General features: G+C 40.3%; 1 protein-coding gene across 8 annotated transcripts in view; it reads right to left on the bottom strand.

Annotated features, from left to right (window-relative positions):
- Positions 1-25,293, bottom strand: part of STARD13 (StAR related lipid transfer domain containing 13) — a 291,838-nt gene that overhangs the window by 228,454 nt on the left and 38,091 nt on the right. For all 8 annotated transcript variants that reach the window (XM_072032613.1, XM_072032611.1, XM_072032615.1 and 5 more), the window contains one exon: positions 16,817-17,723. In XM_072032613.1, coding sequence (XP_071888714.1) covers positions 16,817-17,551 — 735 coding nt within the window. In that variant the 5' untranslated portion in view covers positions 17,552-17,723. The remainder of the gene's footprint in view (positions 1-16,816; positions 17,724-25,293) is intronic.

Here is a 25,293-nt window from a genome sequence, read left to right as displayed (position 1 = left end):
GAACAAAGTAAGCTGAGTGGCGTATCCCAAATTGGAGCCGGGTAAGCACTGCCTCGCCTGGAGCAACCCAAGCCAATACCGGCACCACACTCGCCCCATTGTCGGCTGTGGGCAGCAGGTAACTGCTAACAGGTCGCTGAGGCACGCTGTGCTTCCCTCAGTACTGCTGCAGCTCAAGTAGGCCTTTGTTTAGTATTAGTAAAAGAGTAACTACAATTATTAAGACGCTATTATTAGTTAATAGTTGAATTAAGCAAGGATTTGTCTACTGCCTTGATAACTGGAGCTAATCAGGCAGCTGTCAGCGCAAACCCTGACGAAAGCTGGTGCTCGGCGTGTGGCCAAAGGGCATTGCAGGTGCTGAGAGCTGTGAATCGATCCCTGCCTGACAGTGCCAGGGCTACCCCGGCAGTCTGACACTACACCCAAGTCGTTTTTCTGAAAATAACACTGTCAACATTTCCTTGAACAACGCTGGAACATATTCCAGAGATCAAGATGGTAAAGGATAAAGACAGAGGTGCAGCAACATCTGGCAAATTGCTCTATGTACATGAAGAACCTATCGTCAAATGCTAAGTGCCAGCGTACTTAAAATATAATAAAAAGTAATTAGTAATAGCAAGTGTTCCCATGTATTATAGCACAGCTATTCCCTGGTGTTTTTTTGTTTGTTTTTAAGAGTAAGAATCACATGGTACTTCTGTGGGGCCTATACTACATACAAACACATAATTACTAAAGCCACTCTTGACAAACATGAATCTGGTAAAATGGTACTTGTACTGTCATTATACTTATTACAAAACACACACACACACACAAAAATATAGAGAACAAAAGGGGTACTTTCCAAGATTCACAGGCATTCATGGGGTTCTTTCAAATTTGGTATTATTCCCTGCCCTAAAGTTCTCACAGTCTACTGTTGAGGAGAAATATCCAGGTTAGCAATACCCTTCTAAGCAGGAATCAGAAATTAATAGAGAAAATAACTGATGAAAGACATGCTCTTCAATTAAAGAGTACTCAAGGAAAGCTCTGCAAAAGATTGTTAAACACAATCTATGGATTTGTTGAGTGTTAAATACCTATTAATAAACCTATTTACTTATTTATTTTTTAAACCCATGACTGTATTAACCAGTCTTGAAACTCCTGGGGCTTAGTTTCTGTGCATTTACGACAGATGCACTCGTAACATCACGGTGTTTAGTGATGACCCTAATTTTGAAGCAGCAGCTTCCACATCCAGAGACCCTCCCTGGAGTTTTGGGGTCACAATACTCTAGTCCAACCCATTCAAAGGCAGCACAAAGTCTTTTTTCTAAAATTCTAAATTTTCTAAATTTTCTGAAAGTCTTTTTCTCTAAAAATCACACAACTGAGAAAGAACAAAGAAATGTTTCCTACACTTTAGCCTGAAGAGCAATTAGCTAACATCATAACCCTGAGGACATCGGATTGCACACAGACTCCTCAATATCTAGCAGAATAACTTTAATAAAAAACGACTTTCCACCCTTTGCACGGACAAACTTTATTTCAACCGAAATCACAGGGCAGGCAATGCTGCCTTCACGTTTTTAGGGCCAAGGGCAGAACTCGGGGCCACCCCCCCGGGGCCGCCATGCTGGCGGCGGGGCTGTGTGGGGACGGGAGGGAGGGGGGGGGGCGGGGCGGCTTCCCGCCCTTCCTTCCCGCCAACAATGGCCGCCGCCCGCGCGCCCAACGGCCCCAGCGCGAGCCCGAGCCCGCCCTTTCCACCAGCTCGCGCGGGAGGAGCAGGGGGCGTTGCCCCGCCCCGGCCAGCGCCCCGAGGTGCGCGCGCAGCACCGCCCGCCCCTCTCCCGCCTCCCCCGAGCCCCGCCCCTTTGGTGACGTAGGCGGGGTGGGCGGGGCCAGGCGGCGGCCGGCAGCTCGCGGGGCGGCGGCGCCACCTGGCGGGCGCCGGCGGGAGGCGGCGCCCGCGGCTCGGGAGCGCGCCCTGGCGGCGCGGGCGGGAAGCGCGCTCCCGAGCCGTTGGGGGCTGCGTGAGGGGGTCGGGAGCGCGCCTTGCCTTGCCTTGCCTTGGGGGGGGGACCGCTGCCCTCTCCCCGTCCCTCCCGGCAGCCGCTGGCCGCCCTCCCGCTGAGGGGAAGGGCTGAGCCGTGCCTGCAGAGGGCGAGGCTGAGCGCGGAGCCGCGCTCCCCACCGCCTCTCCCTCAGGGCCGTCAGGGGAACGAGCCCGGGGAGGCTGCGGGGAGCCCACGGGGGGCCCCGGGCCGTGAGGGGGGCGCCGGGCTCGGCCCGTGCCCAGCGGGCTCCGTCCCGCTGCCTCCTGCCGTGAGGGGCGGCCGCCGCCGGGCGCCTGCACAAAATGGCGCCTCTCGGGGCCCTGCCTCAGTTTCCCCAGCGGGAAACGGCCAAGCTGAGTTACCCGAGGCCTAAAATCACCTAAACACACGTTTTCTGAAGTATTTTTTTCGGTTACACCAGTTAGAGTGCCTCACAAGCATCCAAGCAGAGTTACCCGGGATCCAAAATTATCCAAACACACGTTTTCAGAAGCAATTCTGCAATAACACGTGCTGTATGAGCACCACACTTAATAAGCGCCTAATATCTGCACAGGCGTTTCTGAATTGTACGTGGACAATCTTCTGTTGTAAATGAAACGAAGCCAGGATAAATAACACTGGTGCAGGCATGACCGATTCTGCTCAACTTCAGAAAAATAATTATGTCGAACCTGATGTTTGATTAAATTGCCTTGATTTTGATAGTCTTTTATGAATAGCAGCATCTGAATGGGTAATTTCAGGCAGTTACACGTGTAAAAATTACCCAAATCCTAATAGCTAGGCAATGCTGGCTGTCAGAGGCGCGCTGCTCCAGCTGAAATCATAATTTTGTTTGAACCGCTTGATCCTACTGCAGTTTCCCTTGGTGCAGCTGATTGCTTTTGCTGGTGGCGAGGCAGAGCTCACCTCTGGTATTTGAATACAAAAGCAGACTTCAAAGACTGGAGAAAATTTTTTAAACTCATGTATTTCAGCTCAGGACAAGAGATAAATGACTAAAATTTAGTGTTTATGAAAGGGTTTAAAATTTACTTATTTTGTTTGGCATATTAAAATGAGCCCAATTGTGCAGTTTTGGAGACCCTTTTTTGATCTTTCTTGTGATACGAAGTCTTTTTTTCAAAGTCCATTACATTGGGGAGCATGAAAGGGAAGGACATGAGGAGGGAGGGAGGAAGAGCAGAAATCCTGGATGCTGGAAGACGAAGTCAGACCATAATCACAGTGCCTTTAATTAAGAAGTGCAAAGTCTGGCAAAGCATCAGATGCATATTTGGAGGCTCAGCCTCCTACCTTGACATCAAATGGCAATCAGGAGAAGCTGGTCACAAGGAGAATCAAGGCCCTGAAGCCTAAATTATGCTACACTACAGCTCCCAGTGCCAGGGGATCTTAATTTTAATTGTGGTCCTTTGTCATTTGGATCAGCACAGATGATAATGAATAAAATTCCAATTTCTAATCTTCCATGATAAATAAATCTCAAATATATTGGAACAGATCTATCAAAATAGTTTTAAATGGCTTTTAAAAATCTTTTTTATTTATTTTTTTATTATTTTTTTATTTTCTGCAGACTGGTCTAGCTTCATTTACTTTTTGTAATAGCCCTTTCCTTTACATTTTCCAATAAGTGTTCATTATCAGAATTTATAGTTTTAATTAAAATGCTAAATAAATTTCCTCAGAGTTTCTTCCATTATATTTTATTCACTCTTTATTTAAAATAATTATATTTTAACTATTTCATACTAAGAGAACAAAGTCATATTCTTCAGACTTGGCGCTTGTTCAGCTACTGTGGAATTTCACCCCCTATTTTTGAATAAAATTATTCATATACTGTTCCATATATATATTCATAGATAGCTTCAAGCCAGTTTGAAAGATAGGGAAAAGTATCAGAGAGATCAAACTTCAAAGTTTAATCACAATTTGGGTCTGGATAGACATGAGAGAGTCGATTGACCGCCCACAACAAGTTAAAGCCGAGGAGATTTCAGCCCTAAGTGTTTCTGAGCAGCTGATGATGAGCATAACTGACTGGTCAGAAAAAGTACATATAAATGACATTTTTTTTCCTTCATAGAGGGCAATTAATCCCTGATCAAGAAATAGGAAGAAATATTGCATTGTGAGGAGGGTGTTGGGTTGTTTGGTTCTTGTTTGGTGTGTCACTCAGTCCACACGCTGTCATTTTCCTCCTTACTAGGAGGAAGGGGGTCTCTCAACATCTACTGAGAAGGAAAACACCCATTTTTTCTGAACAGCTGGTCCTTGCCAAGCCCCAGTGAAGTCAGTGAACTTCATCGCAAACCCTTCTCTAATGTAGTCAGTTCCTTTCTGAATGCTGGCGAGGGTGGAGGGTATTCGGTTAAGAGCAGTCATGTAAAAGAAAATAAAATAGCTATTTTGTGTGGCAAAGATTTAGGTCTCCTAAATGCTGTACTGAGTCAGATGGGATCTCCCTCTGGACATCTTCAAAGACACCGATGTCTTTTCCTCTGACTATGTACAGACTTCATGTGCCTGATACGGCAGATTGCTTTCCTATGGTGTGGAAACTGGGTATGCTCCTCACCAACCAAATCCAGATAATATGCCACCTGGGCCTTAACTCCGTGTTGAGACAAGTGCAGCATCTCCCCTCCCACTCCCTCTCGTCTTTCTCCCACGTCCCAGTTTCTCTGGGAAGGAAACGAAGCTATGAGAGCAACAAGCCTACCAGGGCTGTGGATAGTCAGGGACCACAGATAGTGAATGTATCTACGTTTTAGATTAAAATTAAATGCCGAAATTTTAAACACCAGATTACACTCCGCCACTATATTAGATAAAAACAGCAAAAAACTTTGAACCTGGAGAGACATTGCCTTACAGATAAACTCTCGGCCATGGTTCTACAAAGGACACTTGCTAGTCACCTGAGGTTATTTATTTTTTTTTAAACTTTGTTAAACTGAGAGATAAATTCTTGCTACCTGCCTATGTGAAAACCCACAAGGTGTGCTACTATAACACTCCACTGTAGTTTTATGCTCTTTCTTTTTCCTTTTAATAACGGGAGTCTCCATTGCCATATGCAAAAATGAAGGAGCTGAAGGAATTAGGTGGAGTTTAACTGCTGAAGTTAAGATTGTCCCCTCACGCACAAGAACAGTCATATGTCTGTGCGTCTGTGCATGCCTATGTTCCTCAATCCCGTACTAATTTATACAGTATGCATTTTGCCTTATGTTTTAGTTGTTAATGCTAGCTATCTGCTTAAAGCTCTCAAAATTCCAGCTACATTTCTTCTTTCAGAGGTCAGAAGCACAGATGTAGATACCTTATAAGTGTTCAGAATAACTTTCAGAAACGTAACTATTCATATTTGTGAACAATCTTGCTAGAATGAAATGAAAGGTAACAGGGAAGTATGTGGCAATGTTGTAATGTTACTGCAAAATGCTGACTTGCATATCGTGCTCCCCTTGGACGTGCTATTTTATGGAGACTCATTGCTTTTTAATCATAAACTAAGCAACAGAACAGTGATTATAGATTTTAGCATGTCCTTTTTAGCTGGGGAAAAAGATAACGCAGGTAAAATCCATAAAACACATTCTCCTAAAAAAAAATGTTAAGTCTCAATTCCGAAGAAAAGCTGCTTTGATAGAGTAGCCTCAGGCATCATTGTTGGAGGAAAAAAATCTGTATCCCCAGAGCATGCGAGCATAGTGCTGACACCATATAAATGCTTTTATATAGCAGAAAGGTTGGAGAATGTGGCCTAGAGCTCAGAAAATCTGTCACAGGCCTTTCAGTCTTCTTTTAAAGAGCACGAGGGTCACTAAACAGCAACTGCTCTCATCACCAGAGCATTACGGTTCAGGCACGTTCCCTCTGCCTTGCTTCAGATGTCTTCTGCTGGTGTGGGAGGGGGCGAGAGAGAGGAATCAGAGGCAGCTGCTTCTGTAAACCTGCAGGGCTTCTGCAAAATCTTCCAGACACAAATGCACTAAGGATGTCCTGGGACAGGTGAAGCTGTACACATCAGCCTGTCCCAGGGTTTTCATTATCAGGAAGGGGTTTAGCCTACCCATCGCTGACTTCCAGTCCTAATATACATTATATTTTGAGTAACTTCCGTGTTATTTGCACTCGCCTGTCCCTTTCTGAAGTACCATACCTGAGACCATTCAGAAATTCTGTCTATGCTATTTGATAAGCTGTTTTTGTAGTTGGAAAAGTACTGTTTTTAAAAGAAGAGGGCAATGCTATGGTTTGAAATTACAAAGAGAATTAGTAATAAAGAGAAAAAAACAACCTGCCACGGAGTGGTTATCAGCAGTGGTATTTGTATTCACATAAACTTCAGCTTCATGTGATATGAAAGATTTTACCAACAGGAAAAAAAAAACAACCGTCAACCACAATAATCCAAATAAAAAGGTGTGCTGACATAACTCTGGCAAATAACTGAAAACAAACAAGTCCCAGCCTTATGCAAGGTGTCTTGAATTTCAGCTAGTTCCTCCACTTACGTATTTCAAACAAAGTTTGTGTATTTTGAAATGCGAGAGACTTCACAATAGCATTAACAAGCGAAACCTTATCAAAAAGGTGTGTGGAACTGAGAGATTTGGGGGTTTAAAGAGGCATATCCAGATACCTCCCTGCTGAGAAGCCTTTATGTCCTGTATAAGCCCTTGTGCTGTACCCAAAAGCTCCAGGACAGCAGTTGGAGGGATCACGGTTTGAGTTTTAAGATGCATCTTAGTGTAGGACTTGAGGAGCTTCAAAAAGGGTCAGGCTCTCCTACTACTCATCTCCTACTACCAATCCTGCTCACCTCGGTGTAGTCCCGGTGTGATATTTGCCACCTTGTAAAAAAAAAAAAACAACACACAACACAAGGGGAGTTGGGCTAGAGCCCCCGCACAATGAGAACATGCATAAACGGATCAGTAAGAAGTTCAGCCCTGCTGCAATAAGGCTGGGTAGAAAAAGGTAGAAGCCAGTCTTGCTGCAGCACACCCAAAATATGTTTAAATGTAAAATTTAAAATGCCAAAATGATATCATTTTCTTTAGGAATGTGTTTATTTATTTATTTCTTACAAATAATGTTTTGATTGATATTTGTCGATTCATCAAAGTTGAACTGCTTGTCAAAGACAGTTTAATTTTGATAATATTCCTCTGGGGAAAATACCTTTACCTGCCAGTGAAGCTGTACGAGCTCCTTTGTAGCCCACCTAGCAAGCTGCTGGAGGCTCCTGACACCTCGCTCACTCCCAGGCTGAGGAGTCATTCACTGTCATGAAGAATTGGGAGTCTTTGGGGAGATTTTTTTCTGAACTGAAGTAACCCCAATTTTAGAAATAACTTCCCTCGCAAAACTAAATGTTTTGACTTGCCCTGCTATACCTAGAAGATTCTTTTGGATCTATATTACCATTTTCTTTTCTTTGATGCATAAACTAAATTTTCCTTCTTATTTTTTTCCTGTTTTCAACCTCATACTTGCTGCTATCAAAGAGGAATTTTAATTTGCACTGGAATTAAATGCTGAGTGGCCTGAACAGCTTGTGTGGCTGCTCCTTAGCATTTGCAAACATTTGAAGACAACTTCCAAGTAAGAAAATCAGTACTTGAAGGGGAACACCTGAAGGTGACTTTTAAAAAGCCACCTTAAAAAGGCACCTTAAAGTCACCTTTAAAAAACTTTTTAGAAAAGACTTTTTATTTTGGTCTTAGACATTTGCATTCCATTAAATGCAACTCAAACTCATTTTCTTAGGCACTTTACACAGAAGTGAAAACAACGCGCAGAAGAGAAGCTACACTTTCCAACGCATAGCAATTCCTCCTATCATAGAATTTGCTATTATTTATTGTTTGTATTCACAGTAAATTATTTTTAAAGTCATCTGAGAACCCTGAAGCATCAATTTTAGTTTTCTGTCTGCCATTCACATGCCTTTGCTGTCTGCCATTACCATGTCTGAAAAGTTGGGTTTCAAAACCATTTTCTGAGCCTGTTTAATGCACTTCTGGCTACTTCAGAAAGAATGGAGTCCATCCCTGGTTGCCTAGCATGGGGGTTTCCCACTAAGACTTTTTGAATCTGTTTCTCTCGTTTTGAATCTGTTTCTCTCTGTTAATGCTATTTTTCTCTTTTCAAATCTGGATAGCCCTCCATTTTGTGTCAAAGTACAAATACTGCGGTATTTCTGCAGTACAAATACTGTAGAAATCACATGCTTAGAGGCTGATTGCTTAAGAGCTACATCATAGTATTTCAAAAAAACAAAACAAAACAGGGTCTGCGGAATGTTTTTGTCTTCCAGGGGTGATCTTTTTTAGTTTAATCATCTTGCATCTCCCAAACATGATTTTTTTCCCCCCACATATCTATTGCTACAGTTATTTGTAGTATGTTACTGAAGTGTGATCACACAGCAGATAAAAGTACAGCTTGAGGTGAACTCCCAGAGTGTAGGTGCTCAGTCTAGGTCAGTACAGGCACCGATCCTGGTCAGGCATGTTCTTCATTAAAACACGTTCATCTCTTTGCCAACTCCATCCTGCTATCGGGGCTATTTTATATCGGGTGTATTTTTTCTTCTAGTTGTTGGCTTTGCATATTTGTTCTTGGTTTCTACGCGTGATGTATGTGTTACGGAATGAAATACAAGTTGCAGTTTTATATTCCATTGCTACTTGGCAGGTTTAGCAGTTTTTCTGACATTTTATTTCATGTAAATCAGTCCCTAGACTAACTGCAAAGGCTTTTGCAAAATCCTCGTTACATAGCTACTGAAATTTCACCATTACAGTGTTTCAATAGGAACTATAAATAATAAATGCAAAACTTAGAGATTATATAGCACATCACTGAATACATCATCATAAAGATTAGACTAAGGCAAGAAAACTTTTCTCTGAGTACACAGCATAAATAAGCTGTTAAATCTTTTGCACTGAAGCATAAAACCATAGAATTGTCTAAGTTGGAAAAGACCTTCAAGGTCACCAAATCAAGATCGTCAACCTGACCTGACTTATTCCAGACCCAGTTTTTGAAACATTGGATAAAAAACCTAAATGCCAAAGAATTTCTTAGAATCTGCAGAAGGTGTGGATAAAGAGAGCTCTGTAATACAAAAGTCTGGTGAGATTTTAGTGAAGGTAATATCTGAACGAAAAAAATATTCTAATGCAGGAATTGGCCTAAAAGTCCTGTCCTTTTTACTTCTGGAGAACTCCAAGCTAATTCAGAGGAGGTTTCCCTCAGCTGGATTGCAAAAGGCTTTGTGCTGAAGTAATTCAAAACTAGGCAGGCCTTGTAGTTTGGAGAATGGATGAGGCATTGATTGCCCAAGACACTTGGATAGGTAAGAGCAGTCTACTTCCATTTTTATTATAATTTCCCATTTCACAAGTTGTTCTGCCTACTGCCCATCCCTCAGTTTATCCAGAATCTCCATCTGCACTTTGGAGAAACATCTTCATTTCAAGGGTACGTAGATGAGCAGATTGATACACATTGCTTTTGGTTCCCCCCACCTAAGAGTCTGTAATTCTCGGGGTGCCTGTTCCCACGCCCTGGCAGAGGAATTCACCAGAGCCTTGGCTTAGGGTTTATTTTCTGTTGACTTCTGGAGAGATAGACGAGACGCTTGACTGGTCTCACATCACACAGATTCCAGGTATTTCCAAATATCTGTAAAGGAGAATCCTGATACACCTCTTTTACTCTCTTGCTGTGGGACTGTGCTGGGGCTGTGCAACAAAATCTGTTGGCAGCACAGCCTCTGCCCCATCGGATAGCTGCAACCAGGACAGACAACGTAAAACCTTTGTCAGATGCCAGTGGCAGGCAGCTGCACTGTGGAAACTGCCAGCCTAAAGATCTTCCATAATATTTTGAAAGCTACTTAAGGGCCCAAGTTTTACACATTAACTTGAACAGCCTGAGGGTTTCCCACTGTGCGGTGTAACTCAGTAATGTCATCTTCTGTAATTTCCTACTATTTAATTCAGCACCGAAAGCTGAAAGGTACTTGGTACATTTTCTGAAGGAGTTTGAAAATCCAGGTGAGTTGGGTTTTTTTGACTACATTATCTGTTTTTCTTTATTATTTTTTTTTTCTCCAGGCATTTTATTTTATTTTCTCAGAATCTCACTCTATAGGTAATATATAACATATACTACAAATTTTTGGAAAGTGATGCTATTGTAACAGCACAGATGACTTCAAAACACCTGAAGGGTCCAACTGCAAAAATGTTCTTTGAATCTTTTGAGTCCTGTTCCATTCATCAAACGGAGGTTTGCTTGTCAGCTTTGCTTTTGAAAAAGGATGAATCGTGTCCCCTCATATCACAGCTTTTCTTCAGGAGGTTTTTGGCAGAGACCAAGTTAGGATTGCCAAAAATACTTTATAGGCTATTTTGTACAAAACCAGTGTGTGTATGTCTTCTCCAATCTCAGCCCAGCACCCAGAGATGCCTGCTGAAGACAGTCTTGTGATTTCAAAGACAGGGATCTTCTGCTATCAACAACATGCCTCTTTTCTCAGGGCCTATACATTTTAATTTTGAATTCTCTAGTAATGACCAGTGAATCATGCATGTTTATTAAAACATGTAAGCAGCATGTGAGTCTACGGAGGAGAAAGGACAGTCCTCTTGATACTATCTACATGTTTTCCTACAAGATCTGAATGCACCAAATCTCTTTGAATTTGATATGATCTTTCAGCATGTCTTGATTTAATGTTTGTGACTAGTCATTTTCCAAAGTTCCTGTAATTTCGTAATAGAAACAGCTGTACAGCTAATTTCCACATTAGTGAGATGTGAGGTTACATTTGCAGCTCTCACCATTCATAGTAAATAGTAGGACAAAAGAAATGTCCTATCCTAATTGTCACATTATTAAGAAAAGGGGGATTAAAGAAAAATGGACTCTGTACAAATGTTGTGTTCATCATTAATACCTGAAAATCCTGAAATTAATAAAGACTCTTTCTTTTAAATTAATAATTAGAACCTGTTTCTAAACCAGCATTTGTCTGACAATATTGTTATGAGCTGATTTGTTTATTTATTGACTGATAATAATCCATCATTGCCAAAGTAACTTCCCCAACTTCCTTCTCAGGCAGGCAGAAAACAAGAATAAATGGTAGAAACTTTGCAAAGTTCAACTGATGACATTTCCACCTATCAGCTCCAGAGAATGCATAACTGAAGCACCGAAAGCCCAGGTCTGACAGACACACCAAGGAAATGTGAATGTACAAAGCTACATCAGTCCTGTCTTACACAACTCATTTCCCATTTTCCTCCCCTTAAGGTACCACTCTGTTTTCCTGGCAATCATTATTTCAGCACCTGGCTCTTCTACCTGTGTAGGCATCCCATGTCTGCAGAAGATGAGCAAAAGGGAGATAATAATAACTGTATTATTTCTCGCGAGGAAGCCATCCCAAGCTTGCAGCCATTTTGCTCCTCTAGTTTTGGACTCTCAGTTTGTTAGGGTAAAGAGAAGAACAAACTTCCGAAGTATGGGAGGAATGGCAGAAGGAATTTGTGCTTCCCTCTCGTTTCCTTTCTCGTTTCCTTTCTCGTTTTTGCTCTTGTACAACTGAATCTGAGAAGACGAGGCTATTGCAGGGCAATTTTCAGATAGCTTAAATTCCACCTAAGCTCCAGAGCTTCATTAATGAAAACAGGAAAGTACCTCTCAGAAAAGTGCTTTGGAGTGTCCAAGCCAGGCACTGAGCAGGGATGCACGAAGCACAAGGACTGAGCAGAATTTAAGCCATTCAAATATAAGCATAAGAAGCTTCCTTTGGCAGGTACAATTTTGAATCAAAATTGCAGGCCTCACAACTTCTCTGATTTGATCACTCAAGTTGAATTAGCTCATTCTGATTTGAATGAAGCAAAGTCATTGTCCCAAACTTCAAATTTTTGGATTCCTTTCTCATTGGATATGATTATTCAACTAAAATATTTACAAACCACACAGAAGAATACATGCCTTTTAAGGAATTACAATTAATTTCAAAGACTGTATCTTTGAATAAATATTTGAGTATTTTTCTCCTCTTACATGTCCTTATTTATTTCTCATCTTGCTTTCCTGCTTTGGTGAATTTCTGTGGAAAACAGAATACAAACATGGGCCAGAATCAGACAAAATGTAGGACAGGTACCATGGAAACTTCCCCATTATATCTCAGCAAATTATTCCACCCTGAATTTGAGCACTTGTGGTCTAAGCTTATACAGCGATTGTCAAACTTGTCACTCAGTAATGATGGTATAATGAGGGTAAAATTTACCTAATTGTAATACAAGGAAGGAAGAAGCAAATTAATGAAAATAAGTGAATCATCAAGGAAAGAGAAAGTGGAAAGCCAGATCATCCATCTTCCTGCCAGAAAAGGACTGTTTTCTGTAACCACTGCCAGAATTCAGCTGGCTTAGCTTTAAACGTCAAAAGCGACAGAGCTTTCACAAGTCTCCTTCAGAAGATCACAGTTTCATTTAAAACAGGCAAAGATTTACTCCGGGAGGAAGGCAATGGCACAGCTGCCCCATCAATGCTACTCAATATTGTACACAAGGACTACTGATACTGTACAGGCCAGTCTCAGGGCTGTGCAGTCTCCTGCAAACATCTGTGGGTCTACGGTCTGAAAGCCAAACCCTGATGATTATATTAATTCTGAATACTGCCTTAACTATCTGAATTATCTGTTTGGGTCATCTTGTCTCCCATTCGCCTAGGGAGTGGTATCTTGCCCTTTGTTTAAACCCGCTGCATCTGGGAACACTCAGTGCAGGTATCAATGCCTGGCTTTAAAATAACAATCATGTTGGCTTTAGATCTTAGTCAGTGCATGGAAAGATGCATGATGCAAAGCTGGTCCTCCCCAGCACGTGGGCATCCTGGTGTGCCCCTTCTCTCTGAGAGGAAGCTCTGACAACTCACTTAGGTGCCCTTAATAATGTCAGCAGAGACAGAAACCTGTGTTTGGCTGTTAAAACAGCTACGATGGGCTCCCCCAAGAGATGCTTTGAAGCTGTCCCAGAGAGGGTTTCCAGCTTGTTACCATGTGTAAGACAACGCTTGCATCTCTGCAGCAGCCCCCAACATCAGCAGGATTTCTGTACACTCCCTGAGGAGAGGGAGGATCCATGATAATTCAGTTTGTCAAGGCTATGATCACATAATCCTTTTACTTTTACTTTTTTCCTAATATCTGTTATATATATATATATATATATATATATATATATATATTTTTTTTTTTTTTTTCTTGAGTGAAATGCTACTCCTGAAAATCATGCGCATTGTTTTGAGATGATGTAAGAAGATCACTGATGTAAAGTTGCATGGTAGTTCCTGCTTAAATATGGTTATCAGCTGGGCCCTGCTCAGTACAGTCAGAAGAAATGGAAATCTAGAAAAATGTTATGTTTCAGAAGCTATTCCGCAAGATTTATTGCCACTGCATGCTGAGCTGGTTACATGGACAAAGAACACATGTAGTTTAATCTGAAGGCTTGAAGGAAAACAAGCAAGGAAGAATGGCTCAAGACACCTCTTCAGGGTTGCCAAGAGAACATTTGCACAGAACAAAACCCGATGATCATAAATAATACCAGAAGGATATGAATGATATTATGACAGAGAGGAGGTCAGAATCTCTACAGTGCTGTCCTAGCAATGATATGACCTAGATTACCATTCAAAAATGAGAAATAACATGAACAATATTTCAGACATGTATATCGACATGCTTGTAAATCTTCAAAATTTTGCTCCCTCAGTGGAAATAAATGTTACTTTTCTTTTAAGAAGTCTACTTGGGTATTAAATACACTACTGATTACAGGCTCCTGAAAAGGAAAAACAGCTGCCAATTTTTTTCTTTACAAGGAAAGCATAGGAAAATATATATGGGACTGGTCTAAGGGTGGGGACTCAGGGACCACAGCGCATTCATAAATCGAACAGAAGTGTCATTTATTTGGTATGACACAGAACAGGCAGATTCTGTATGCCTTTGGTCAAAGGGAAAGAACATTTTTTCATGGGCACCATTATATGAATTGCTTTCAGCAGCGTTTCTTCCGCTCGTAGCAGCATTGGCAGCATACACAAGTTGTATTTTTTCCATCTTCTCTGTACTCGTTTACTGTTCAGCACACTCAGAGATTTCCACAATTACTATTCAAATGCCCATAACAACTGTTTTAAGAGGAGATTCGGACACCAGCTTTGCTCACTGCTGCTGCCCACAAGGGGATGTGCTCCCCAGCATGGGGCAGGTGCCAGCCTTTCCTACTGTCTACATCAAAAATAGGGGATTTGCTGTAGTGCATCCCTCTGAAGTCAGGAACAAGTTCATTTATTGAGGAATGACCCTGTAGGGTTGATCTTAATTGCTATTTCACTGTGAACTTTATTCAACCAGATATTGGCCATGGTGTTACCTGTGGTAGCCTGGATCTGTGTGGTCGAGAGGATTTGGTTTTTATACTTCTTTTAAGTCTGAGGCTTAGTAGTAATGGTTGCTTTTGACAACGTTTTTTACCCCATGCTGTCTTTATTTCATTTTCTTTCCAGCAGAAAGACATTTCTTCCACAGCCCCATGTCTACATAACACAAATAAATAATGTGACAATGATATACATTTGCTTAGCACAGGCTTGAAACAGAGTCACAGGGGGAGCTTTTGGTCTGAGTACTAATGCATGACTGCTGCTAAAATTTTAGAGACAAGATAATCCCTTTTTAATTCTTGGAGGCTTTTCTAGGATGATACATACTTATTTACATGGAAAAAAAATGAAAACCAGGACTGCATCATTGCATCTGTACAGTTTTTGAAATGTTTTGACACATTCTCAGAGATTTACTAGGTAATTTCACACGCTTGTCTGGCAATTTATAATCCATTATTTTGCACTACAGGCTGCATCCTTGAGTTTATTTTATGGCATAGATACAAAATAAACTAAATGACAGCAGCACCCAGCCTTTCCCTTTTATCTATAGGATTGACCTTCAGTAAACAGAATCCAAGGGATATTGTGCATGCATTTTGTTATATATTTATATTAACGGGAACCTCTGGAATACTGTGTCTGAGTCAATGAGGAAGCAAGCCTTGGCTGAGGGTAGCGGAACAATGCAATCATTTAATAATCCATGTGCCACAAGGATCTTTCAGGGTCAGTGTTGCATCCAAAGGTGCACTGCTTTGGAACCATCTCTGGACCTTGGTTTTCTAATAGTAGCTGCTGAGAAACGTTTTTGTGAAAACTTTGTGAAAATCTGTAATATTTCTCTGTGAGCTGATGTCTTTCCTACTTACACTGGGATCAGTGTCAAATGCAGCCACAAATCTACCACTCAGTTAAGGTCAGAATTAGTCACCCCAAACTGGAGATAGATCACTATGGAAGGAGGGAAGTAACTAAGCATTATATACTATCATTTTGATGTTGACTTGGACATTTGAGTCCTGACCCTACTTCCTTTCTTTGATTGAATCAGAAACCAATGAAGCAACTCTGTGTTGTAAGCTCTAGAAGTAAAAGAAAGAAAATAGAGAAATAAAGAAAAATAGAAGAAACTTGGTAAAAAAAGGAGAGTTCCACCCTGAATTTCAAGGGAAAAATATTTTTATATGGAAAATAACTTAAAAATGGAGGAGGAATGGAAAAGAGAGGAAAGAAAGGTATGATGGACCTGCAGTTCAAGATTTGCTGCCATTTCAGGAACGCTGGAATTTTAAGAGTTTGTTTTCTCCACTGTTTGGAATCACATCATATTTCTGTACTAGAGCTGAACTACTCCAAGGATAAACATGTTTAGCTCCAGGCATTTGGTTTGTCACCAGCTGGGAGCAGGGGAAAAGCCTTGCTTATTCTATTGGGAAGCTTCTGTTCCTCCAGTTAAAAATAAATAAATAAATAAATAAATAAATAAATAAAACTCAGCTAATTTACTCATCCTCCCCTCCCCTCCCCCCCCCTTTTTTTTTTTTTTTGGAAGGGTTATAGTTGGATGATTCTTCTTACGGAATGTATTTCATTTCATCCTAAATCTTCTTGTCTGTTCATTTTGGACATTGGTCTATGCAGCATCAGGATGTGCATCATTACAGATAATTTTTTTTTAAAATTTTATTATAGACCTGATGGTCACCTGTACTCCGTATTATTTTACTGAAATAAGAATAAGTGCTGTTATTTAGCAGTGCTGTACTGTAGGTTAGAAGGAGCAGTACTGTGGTGCCTCTAGTCTAAAAAAAGTCCATTATTCAGCATAAAGAAATATACACTTCTCTTCTAGGAAACCAGAACTGTATCCCTTTGGGACAGTCAATAGACTCAGGGAATAGCCAGGAATATCTGCTGTATGGGGCATGATATATGATCTTCTAGGAGCAAGGGAAACTGAGCCAATGTTCCCATTTGAAAAGAAAACAGCAATCCTTGTTTGAGGTTCAGTCCAATGGAAATCTGGCCAATCTGAAGAAATAGATTTGTTTAATGTAAAAGCCTAGCATTATATCTCTAACATTTTGTATATTTTGCTGTAGGTTTATATTCCTAATTATGTAATTAACATTCATTATGTCTGTATAAAAATTTGTGTAAATTCTCCTGTAACCAAGCTTAAATAATACCACTTATTTTAAACACACTTGGAACAAAAGAGTAGCGTCTATTACCTCCAGCTCCATGTGTTTTTCTTCCTTGTCATGGTCCTTCAATTCCTTTTTGGAACGATCATCGCAGTCTTCTCCATGACAGATGTGTTGATCCTTAGTAAGTTCATGTTTAGCTTGCTTTCTTGGGAAAACATTCCTTCTGTGGAGACCATCAAAAAAAGCCTCATACAGTGGCAGCTCTGTAAACAGATCGTCATCGTCTTTGCCATCTGCTTTTTCCTCTTCAGATGAAAAATCTCCTGCATCCCCTGCCTCACAAATATGGAGCTCAGTATTAACTTCATGTGGTAAAAATTCAAAATCAGAAAATGTGATTGCACTTGGTTTGTGTTTTATGACTCTGATCTCGTGACTTCTTTCTGTTTTTCTGTCTGAAGTTTTTCCTGTAAGGAGTGGCCATTCCTTGTGCAAGGGAAGGTTTAAAGGATCTTCCTTTGGCATGTGCCTTGCAGAACACAGCAATTCCTTATGAAGCTGCTCTGCTTCACACTGACTGCTGACACTAACACACCTTGCATCCCTGCTAGGTCGCAAGGATGTGTCATTGTGGTCTAATAGGGATGCCACAGACAGCAAACTCAACTCAGGTTCCAGTAAAACATCCTGAAATTCAGATGTACTTTCCTGTTCTGTCTTTCTTTGGAATTCTTCACACTTTGCTCCCTTTGCAGTCCCCAGGCACTTGGCGGTAAGATGTGGTGAGCCTTGTCCTTCTGCATAGATGTTGGTTTCCATTCCAACGAGCTTCACCCATCAGAGATCAAAATGACTTCATTCTTGGTTTTCTTACGATACATCACTTCACATATGTAGCCAGGAAATACCTCCTTATTTTTCCAAAACCATGATCACACAATCATTATTAATGCCTCAATTCTTACATCAATTTTCTGAATCCCCTCTGTTCCTGAAAAATAAAAGAAAAAGAAAAAAAATTATTGATGGTAACAGGCTTGCACTGGAATGCATCAGTAGAAGTAATCCTGAAATACGACATTCCTGGATCAAATTTACTTACAGCTCTCTTCAAAAATATTAGATATACGCAGATTAAATGAACTTAAAACATCACGAACCTTGACTTCTTTACCTTAACGATGAGGAAAGAACTGGCAAACACAGAAATGGTTTTTAAAATATTATTATTGTTGACACAATGGATCAGAATCATTCAACCTGATGTTAGATAGATGCTTGTTTCCAAAATGTGCTTCTTATTCACTGTGGGTTTTTTTTGTCTGTTCAATTATTGAGAACTTTTACAGTGTTTTGGCCAAGCTACTGAAATGTCATGAGGAAGGGCAAGGACTCAAAGGAGCTGACAGAAAAGGAAGAACATTTCAATATAGGTAGAGTTTTCTGTCACTTGCCTCCTCTGAATTGCCAATGTAGTGTAGCACCTGTCCATTTCCAATAAATTTGCAAAGCAAAAAGAGAAGGCTAAAAATATGGAAAGCTCCAGTTCTACGTCAGAGTTGCCCGTGTCTGGCTTAAATCAGTCTTAACTTCTGTGCTCGCTTCTAGTCTGTGGACCTCCAATGCACAGGAAGACAGGAGCAGCGAGGAACTGATCTTGCATCACCGAGTAGCTTACATTTACCCTTAGATGTAATTTACTTTTTTGTGACAGATTGAATATTGATAGTATTTATTTTAATGATTGTTTCAGTACTCCATCTGGGAGACAGCAAAGCAGAACAGAAGCTTTTCAAAATAAGAAGAGAAGCTTACGCCTTTGATGTTCGTGGCAGGCCTGTCACTGATGGGGAAGGCTTGTCAGAAGGCAGCGCTCTGATTGTCAAAGTGGGAAGCGAGCAGAGTAAGATGCTGGCATGTGATGCGCCTGTCACTGCTTGTGCCGTAAGCAGTGTATTTTATTACACCAGTGAGGTGTATTTTATTGCTGGTGAGTATATATTTTAGTTTTATAGACATACCTTGGGTAACAGAAAGAGTATTGTACATAGAAAGAATATTTAGATTCATGGTATTAACATTATTCATGATATTATTCATGTAAACTTCAGCTGTAGAAGGGGTGAGCATTCAGGTATGCGTAATTTAGATAGCCTTCCCCTCAGCTATAGTTGGCTATGTAAAAGTCTGACATTATTGTAAGCTGTCTGGCCTCCTGCTGGAGTCAGTGGAGGGAGAAAAATGCTTCCTGAAGGTAAATGCTCTCACTGATCTTGATACCTATTTTGGCATGAGATGAGTCGCCCTCCTAGCGTGACCACCTTATCCAAAACTATCAAGGTGGGCTAGACAAAATGTTTACACCAGTCACCCAACTTTTAGATGGACAAAGGCACGAAGAATCTCATCCCATGTCTTTTTTTTTACACAATAGCAGATTGCAATGTCTACATGCAAGTGACAAACCTGCATCTGAAGCCCTCATTGTCTCAGAAGCTTCCAGCAGGATTAGAAATCCCCAGGTCTCCAGGGCTCCCACCCAAACTCTCTTTTCTGTCCTCACCCTTCCCTAATGTCATCCTTTTTTTCTGGCAGAAATTGGCCATCCAAGGCCTGCTCCCTGGACCCTCCTTAGTTCTGGTAACACTGCTCAGCAGGCTGTACTGTGATAACACCTGCAGGAATACACCTCTGTGTTTGTAGGAACAACTTTGTTATAACAAAACAAAAATACAGCTTAAAATGGTCCAGAAAAATCTACAAAAATTCTACACTATGCAAGCATGGGGCAAGTGAATTATGTATTATTTATTGCTAGTATTTTAAGATGATGCTTCAACTCCAAAATGTTAATTATAATCACTGCAAAAAATTGTATTTTTGTTATCTCTGAATATTCTGCATATAAAATAAATGTTTATCTTCTTTTTGAACTTTGCTTAGTTCTTTTTTTTTCATATGATTTTCAGTTTTATAGGATGTGGTGCGAAGCTGTAATTTCTGCAGTTTAATTAAAAAGGCACGAAAAAGTTTTTCCTTTTATTAGGTTTTCTTACTTCAGCGGACTCTTCTTATTTTTTTATTCTTCCTACGATGAAGCCAGGACAAAGAAAGCATGCAGGAGCAGGCTGCTTTTGTGCAAGAAATCTCTAAAGAGGAAGTGGTAAGAAGAGAGTGTGAGTTCACCCACACATCCTGTGGAACATATCTTTTTACTTGACCTAGTAGTGACTGGAAAAAAAAAAAAAAAACAAATACAAAAACACTCATACAAAATACCAAATTCCATATTTTATAAAAAGTTACACATAGACATTCAAAGCTCCTAAAAACTGAACATTTTTGGCAGAGCTATGGATTGGAAATCCTGTCCATAGCAAAATGTGTAGCTCAGAGAGGTCTGAACATTCAGAGCTAAATCTGTACATGTTATAAAAGGCCTCTAGTACAGAGCTGCGAAGTAAGATAATTATCACCACAGTTATAAATGTATGCACTTATAAGCTCTGAAAAATAATAATCTCTCTGAAAAAGGTTTTCGAGGCTTTCTAAGAAGGGAAATTACTTTCATATGCGTATGTGATTCTCAGTATATACTGTAGCATTAGCTGTGCCAGTAGTCACTGGTGTGGGTTAAGATGTTGAAAAATAAAAACCACTTGGACATATATGTGTTTTTTCTGACTAGAGGGATGATGTAGGGACTACCACAGTTAACTGTGCAACTAAAACCAACTCCAAAACAGCTTAAGGAAGAGCACAAAAAAAGCAACACAGGATATATATATATATATATTTAAGGTAACATGTGAAATCCATATCTGGGTGTAATATCCAATCAACTTCAGGTTTTACACACAAAAAAAATTAAAACTTACAAATTGAATTTTACTTTCCAACAAAAGCTCGTACAAATCAGCAATGGGTTAATATAGGTACAAGGTACAGATAGTGAAATGATATGGAAGGAAAATTTTCTTACGTTTTGGTACAAGCAGAGGTATCTGTGCAGACTCACAGATAAATTTTTGTGTATCATGCTCTCTTGGCTTGATTCTCCTTTGCCCAGACAACAAAAATTGTATTGAAAGTCACCAAGTTTTGCACAAAGATCACACACACACACACAAAAAGCACATATTAGGCTTAACCATTAAATAGGAGGATTTTACTCGTGTATATTTTCTTGAGTCAATACAAGGACAGCAAGTCACCTAAAATAACTTTGCAAACACTGATTAAATGAGTGCACGAGTGTATATCAACAGCCACTCTCCATTTTGACATTGCAGAGCATGTGAATGTATGGAATTTTCATACTTTTTAGAAGAAAGTTTAAATGGGAAGTGACACAGTTAACCACCAAATCAAGTCGTGGTCTTGGCTGGAACGGAACAACACTCATCCAAAATAGCTTCTACCCCTCAGCCCCTAGCGCATTTGTTTCCCTTTCACAATGATGTTGTTTAATATTTCCCATTGACTTAAACAATCTTCCCCTGAAAAATTAAACAAAAAAGCCAAGAGAATGTGAGACACACAAACTAACAGCAAATTAGGAGATTAGGATTTTCTTTTCCTGATGATAATTTTACCTGTTTTGCAAGGTAACCCCATATTTTTCAATTCAGTTAATTTCCATGAGGGTAACAACAGGAACTCAGTTAGTAGCCAAAAGATCCTCCAAGCGTTGGGGCAGAACAGAAAAAGAAATGAGCAGATCCTTAACAAAAGGCATTTCAGCTTGCTTGCTGCACAAGAACTCTGTCAACAGAAGTATGTGTGAGAATCCCTGGGGCTAAAACAGCCTTCTGCAAGCACCGGCCAAATTATTCACAGAAAAAGACAGAAAAAAAAGGAGAGAAAAAAAAAAGTAAAAAGAGAGATCATGAGCATGCTTCATAGGATCACCAGGCACTTCTAAAAATAGTGTGACCTCATTCCTCACATTGTGCCAGACCTGAACATCGTGCTCTGCTTTATCACCTGGAGCACCTGGAGCCACGTTCCCAGTGCAAACACTCTGCATACTGTCAGGTTTTGAAAAGGGAAGCTACAAAATGCCTTTTGATGTAATAATTCCAATAGAAAGGAATATCAAAATTAGCTTCCCATGTCACTTTTCAAATTCTAATTGTTGTTTGTCTATGCTTCAACACCTACATTTTCTACCAAGGCTTCACAGGTCTTCCTTTTTGTGTATATTGGTGGGATCATGGTTTGCAGTCAGACTTTTGCATGCACTCCAAAATGGAGCTATAGTGTAGTCACACTGGACATGCGAGTTTCCAAATGTGGTTTTAAACCAGTTGTTTGCAAATCTAGCCTGCAAAGGGAAAGGATGAATTGCTGTTGGAAATATGGGGCTAGAGGACTGCCGAGGTATAATTTTGTATGTCTTTCTGTATATTGCTTTTGATTAGAGCAAAGAGGAAAAGTGCAGAAGCTGCAACACTTCTATTCGTGTAGTGGCTCCTGCCTGCCAACAGCAGCAGATGACATTTTTCACCTTGAAATATCCAGAAACACTTCACAGATGCTGCCAAATCTACGTCCCTCCTGACTCATTTCAGTGAGTGAGGGAGACAGTGCTTAGATGTTGGTTCCTCTTACACCTCGTGCACCTGATTGCCTTCACTGACGTTAAGCAGTATTTCAGTCAGCAAAGAATCTGGCATATTTATGAATGAGTCACTCAGCAAATGAAGCCGCATATCGAGGCAACCATTTTACAGAAACTACTTTATATGACAGTTCAGTGAGGCTTGTCTCAACTTAGAAGTGTTTATGGTCCCAGGACAGCTGCAACACCAAGCCTTCCCTTTAACTGTGCCTTGTCTGTCCCCACCTCCACTGTAACAGAAGCTCATTTTACATTGTCAAAGAAAGCGAAATATCTTCTCAAATTCAATAAACTACAATGATAAAGAGACATTTTGCTATTGTAGCTGGGCCTACATTCACTGCTGTCTCAGGTGCATTAGTTACAGATGTGCTGCCTTCCAACCAACATCTCCACTGATGTGTCTACATTGGCTGGATCTTCTCCCAGCATAGAGGAGGGAAAGATTCTGCTCCAGGAGGTGTCATTGACACATTTTGTGCAATTAGCTTAGCCTGAGGTTGAGTTTAATCCAGTCAAGGTACTAACATCCTGACGTTGTCCTGACTGATTTGTGTTATGGGACAGTTGCTTCATTGCGACAAAGGTGATCAATTACCCTCTGTAACACAACTCATACAGTTTCTAAGAATTTATATAGATGCTTAATCCCAGTCAGTTTACATAATGCGGGCCTCAGCTTTGCAAATTGTTCTGCTGTGTGCAGACTGAACACTGAGTGGTTAAAGTCCTGAGCAAAATCAATGAGTGAGCACCAGCAAAGTGAAGGACTAGGCATGCCATAGGAAAAGCCTCATAACTGCTGCATACCTGATTGCTTCCTTGCAAAAGAAGGTACCAAAGAGGAGTCAGGTATGAATGGTGAACTGAGGGTTTATGTCTCTCTGCACATGAATGATGTATCTGTGAAGACTAGCATCCTTCCTTCTGCCACTAGGCTTCTTTTAGCATTGCATTCAATTATTCTTTTATCTAATCCCTATCCTATTCTGCCTAAAATATTTTTGTCTTGCACCCATGAAAAGCAGAATCAAGCTTCTGATGAGATATTGGCCTGAGGTTGTTTGACTGCATGCTTTTAGAAGGCAATTTCAAGTGATTTAAGATTACAACTGAACTACCCAAGACATGAAGCCTGATGTGGAGTTGCTGAAAATCCTAATGATCACAGAGAAGAAGGGGTGAAAGCTGCTTATGCATGCATACATATGCATTATCTGTAATCTCTGTTATTAAATAAAACCTTAAATTTATTGTATACTGCCCTTGAATACTTTGGCTTTGTTTTTATATGACCAGTGCAATCCACATGAAATGGGAAAGGCAGCCAGTCATACGCAGACACTGTTCATAAACAGAGGCCCCAAAATGAACCAACACCTAATAAATACTTTAAAAATAACACTGGATAAACCACATAGGGGAAGAAAAAAAAAAAGAAAGAAAGAAAGAAAGAAAAAGACTGTCTCTCTTCAGATTGAGGTTCTTGGCATCAGTAAAATCCTAGCTCTTCATCTAAGCAGCCAATCCAGACCAAAGTCAGGAAACAGCCTTTCAGCAAGCAAAGACACACAGGTCTCCCTCCAGTTTAAATACTAGCTCTGTTTCTTTAGCCTGTAAAGTGAATTCCATTACATATGTTCATGGGATGCTCAACAGACTGTCTGGAAATGAATCTTCATTTCGTGCAAGAGGAAAGAAGCTGGAAGAAACAGTTTTCTTATGCTGGAGGATATTTATATTAAGATGGACAGCCTAAGGGTAATATTCACATCTTTAGATCTCTTTTTAAGTTGGTGAAAGAGAAAAAACGTAAGACACCATCTCACTCTAGAGAACCACCTCACTCTACAGGTTAGGTAAATAGCAAGTGGCTTTTTTTTTTTTTTTTTTTTTTTTTTTGGACTTAGTTATTGTCTATCGAAAGCTATTTATCAGCACAAAATTGTTCTTCACAATATTCTGCAAGTGGATATATATTGGGTGGCTTCAAAAATTGCCTCTTCCATCTGACAAATCTCTGCTGGACCTGTGACACTCACCAGCACCAAAAGACACTGAAAAATGGCAGTTATTTTGGCATTTTGTAGGGGCAGAGGCTGGTATAGATCTGTGTTTATTGTACGGTTTGTAATTGTGTAATAATGAAAGAAAATTGTGTAATAATGAAAGAAAAGTTCCTTAAAGTTGTTTGCTTCTTTGAAGAAGGAAAACATACCATTGCCTTTGGTGCCTTCATGAGAAGTTATCAGTTCATATTAATTTCACTTATTGTTATCCACCATCTGTGCATAAGGAATGTGAAACTTGTGTCTACTGTGACCACACAGGCAGAAGATATGTAAACAGGAATTAAAGTTTTTTATCACATTAAGGCATGTCTTGGTCACATCTCATCTTCCATCCATAAGAATTGTTTTGTTTGATTTACTGATTGTCATGACTGAATTTACACAAAGAACCTAAGAGACAGATGCTTCAACAGGCACCATAACTGAAGGTCAACACTTATTTTTATAAGCTGAACTCTTCTTACTAATTCTATTTATGGAGGAATTGCACTTCATTGGAAATATCCACTCCTTTTCCCCTACACACTGGTTTCTCATTAATAGGGATGAGACAATGACCTTAAGCAAACCAACTCCCCACAGCCCTTCGTTTTCCCATAATCTGTTGGCTTCCCACAGTAGCTCCAACAACTTGAAATGACTCTTCAGTACCCTGATTTTGCTTCAAGCTTCCCTTACAAACAGCAAGTCAAATTTCAAGTCCTGATCCTTAGTCTTTTCTATGCCTTGACTCTTGCTTCAGCTCTCTGCTCTTGCAAAGCTTGGCTGGTCCCAGCCAAGCACGGGGGAAGGGAAGATCCCCAGCTTCAAGGTTTAGTGCTCTCAGCTCCTGAGAAACCACAGTAAATAAAAATCCCACTTGCTGT

The sequence above is a fragment of the Anas platyrhynchos genome, chromosome 1, assembly GCF_047663525.1.
Source record: "Anas platyrhynchos isolate ZD024472 breed Pekin duck chromosome 1, IASCAAS_PekinDuck_T2T, whole genome shotgun sequence".
In the NCBI taxonomy this organism is placed as follows: domain Eukaryota; kingdom Metazoa; phylum Chordata; class Aves; order Anseriformes; family Anatidae; genus Anas; species Anas platyrhynchos.
The sequence above is the reverse complement of the archived record's forward strand: the minus strand, read 5'-3'. Positions and strand labels throughout refer to the sequence as shown.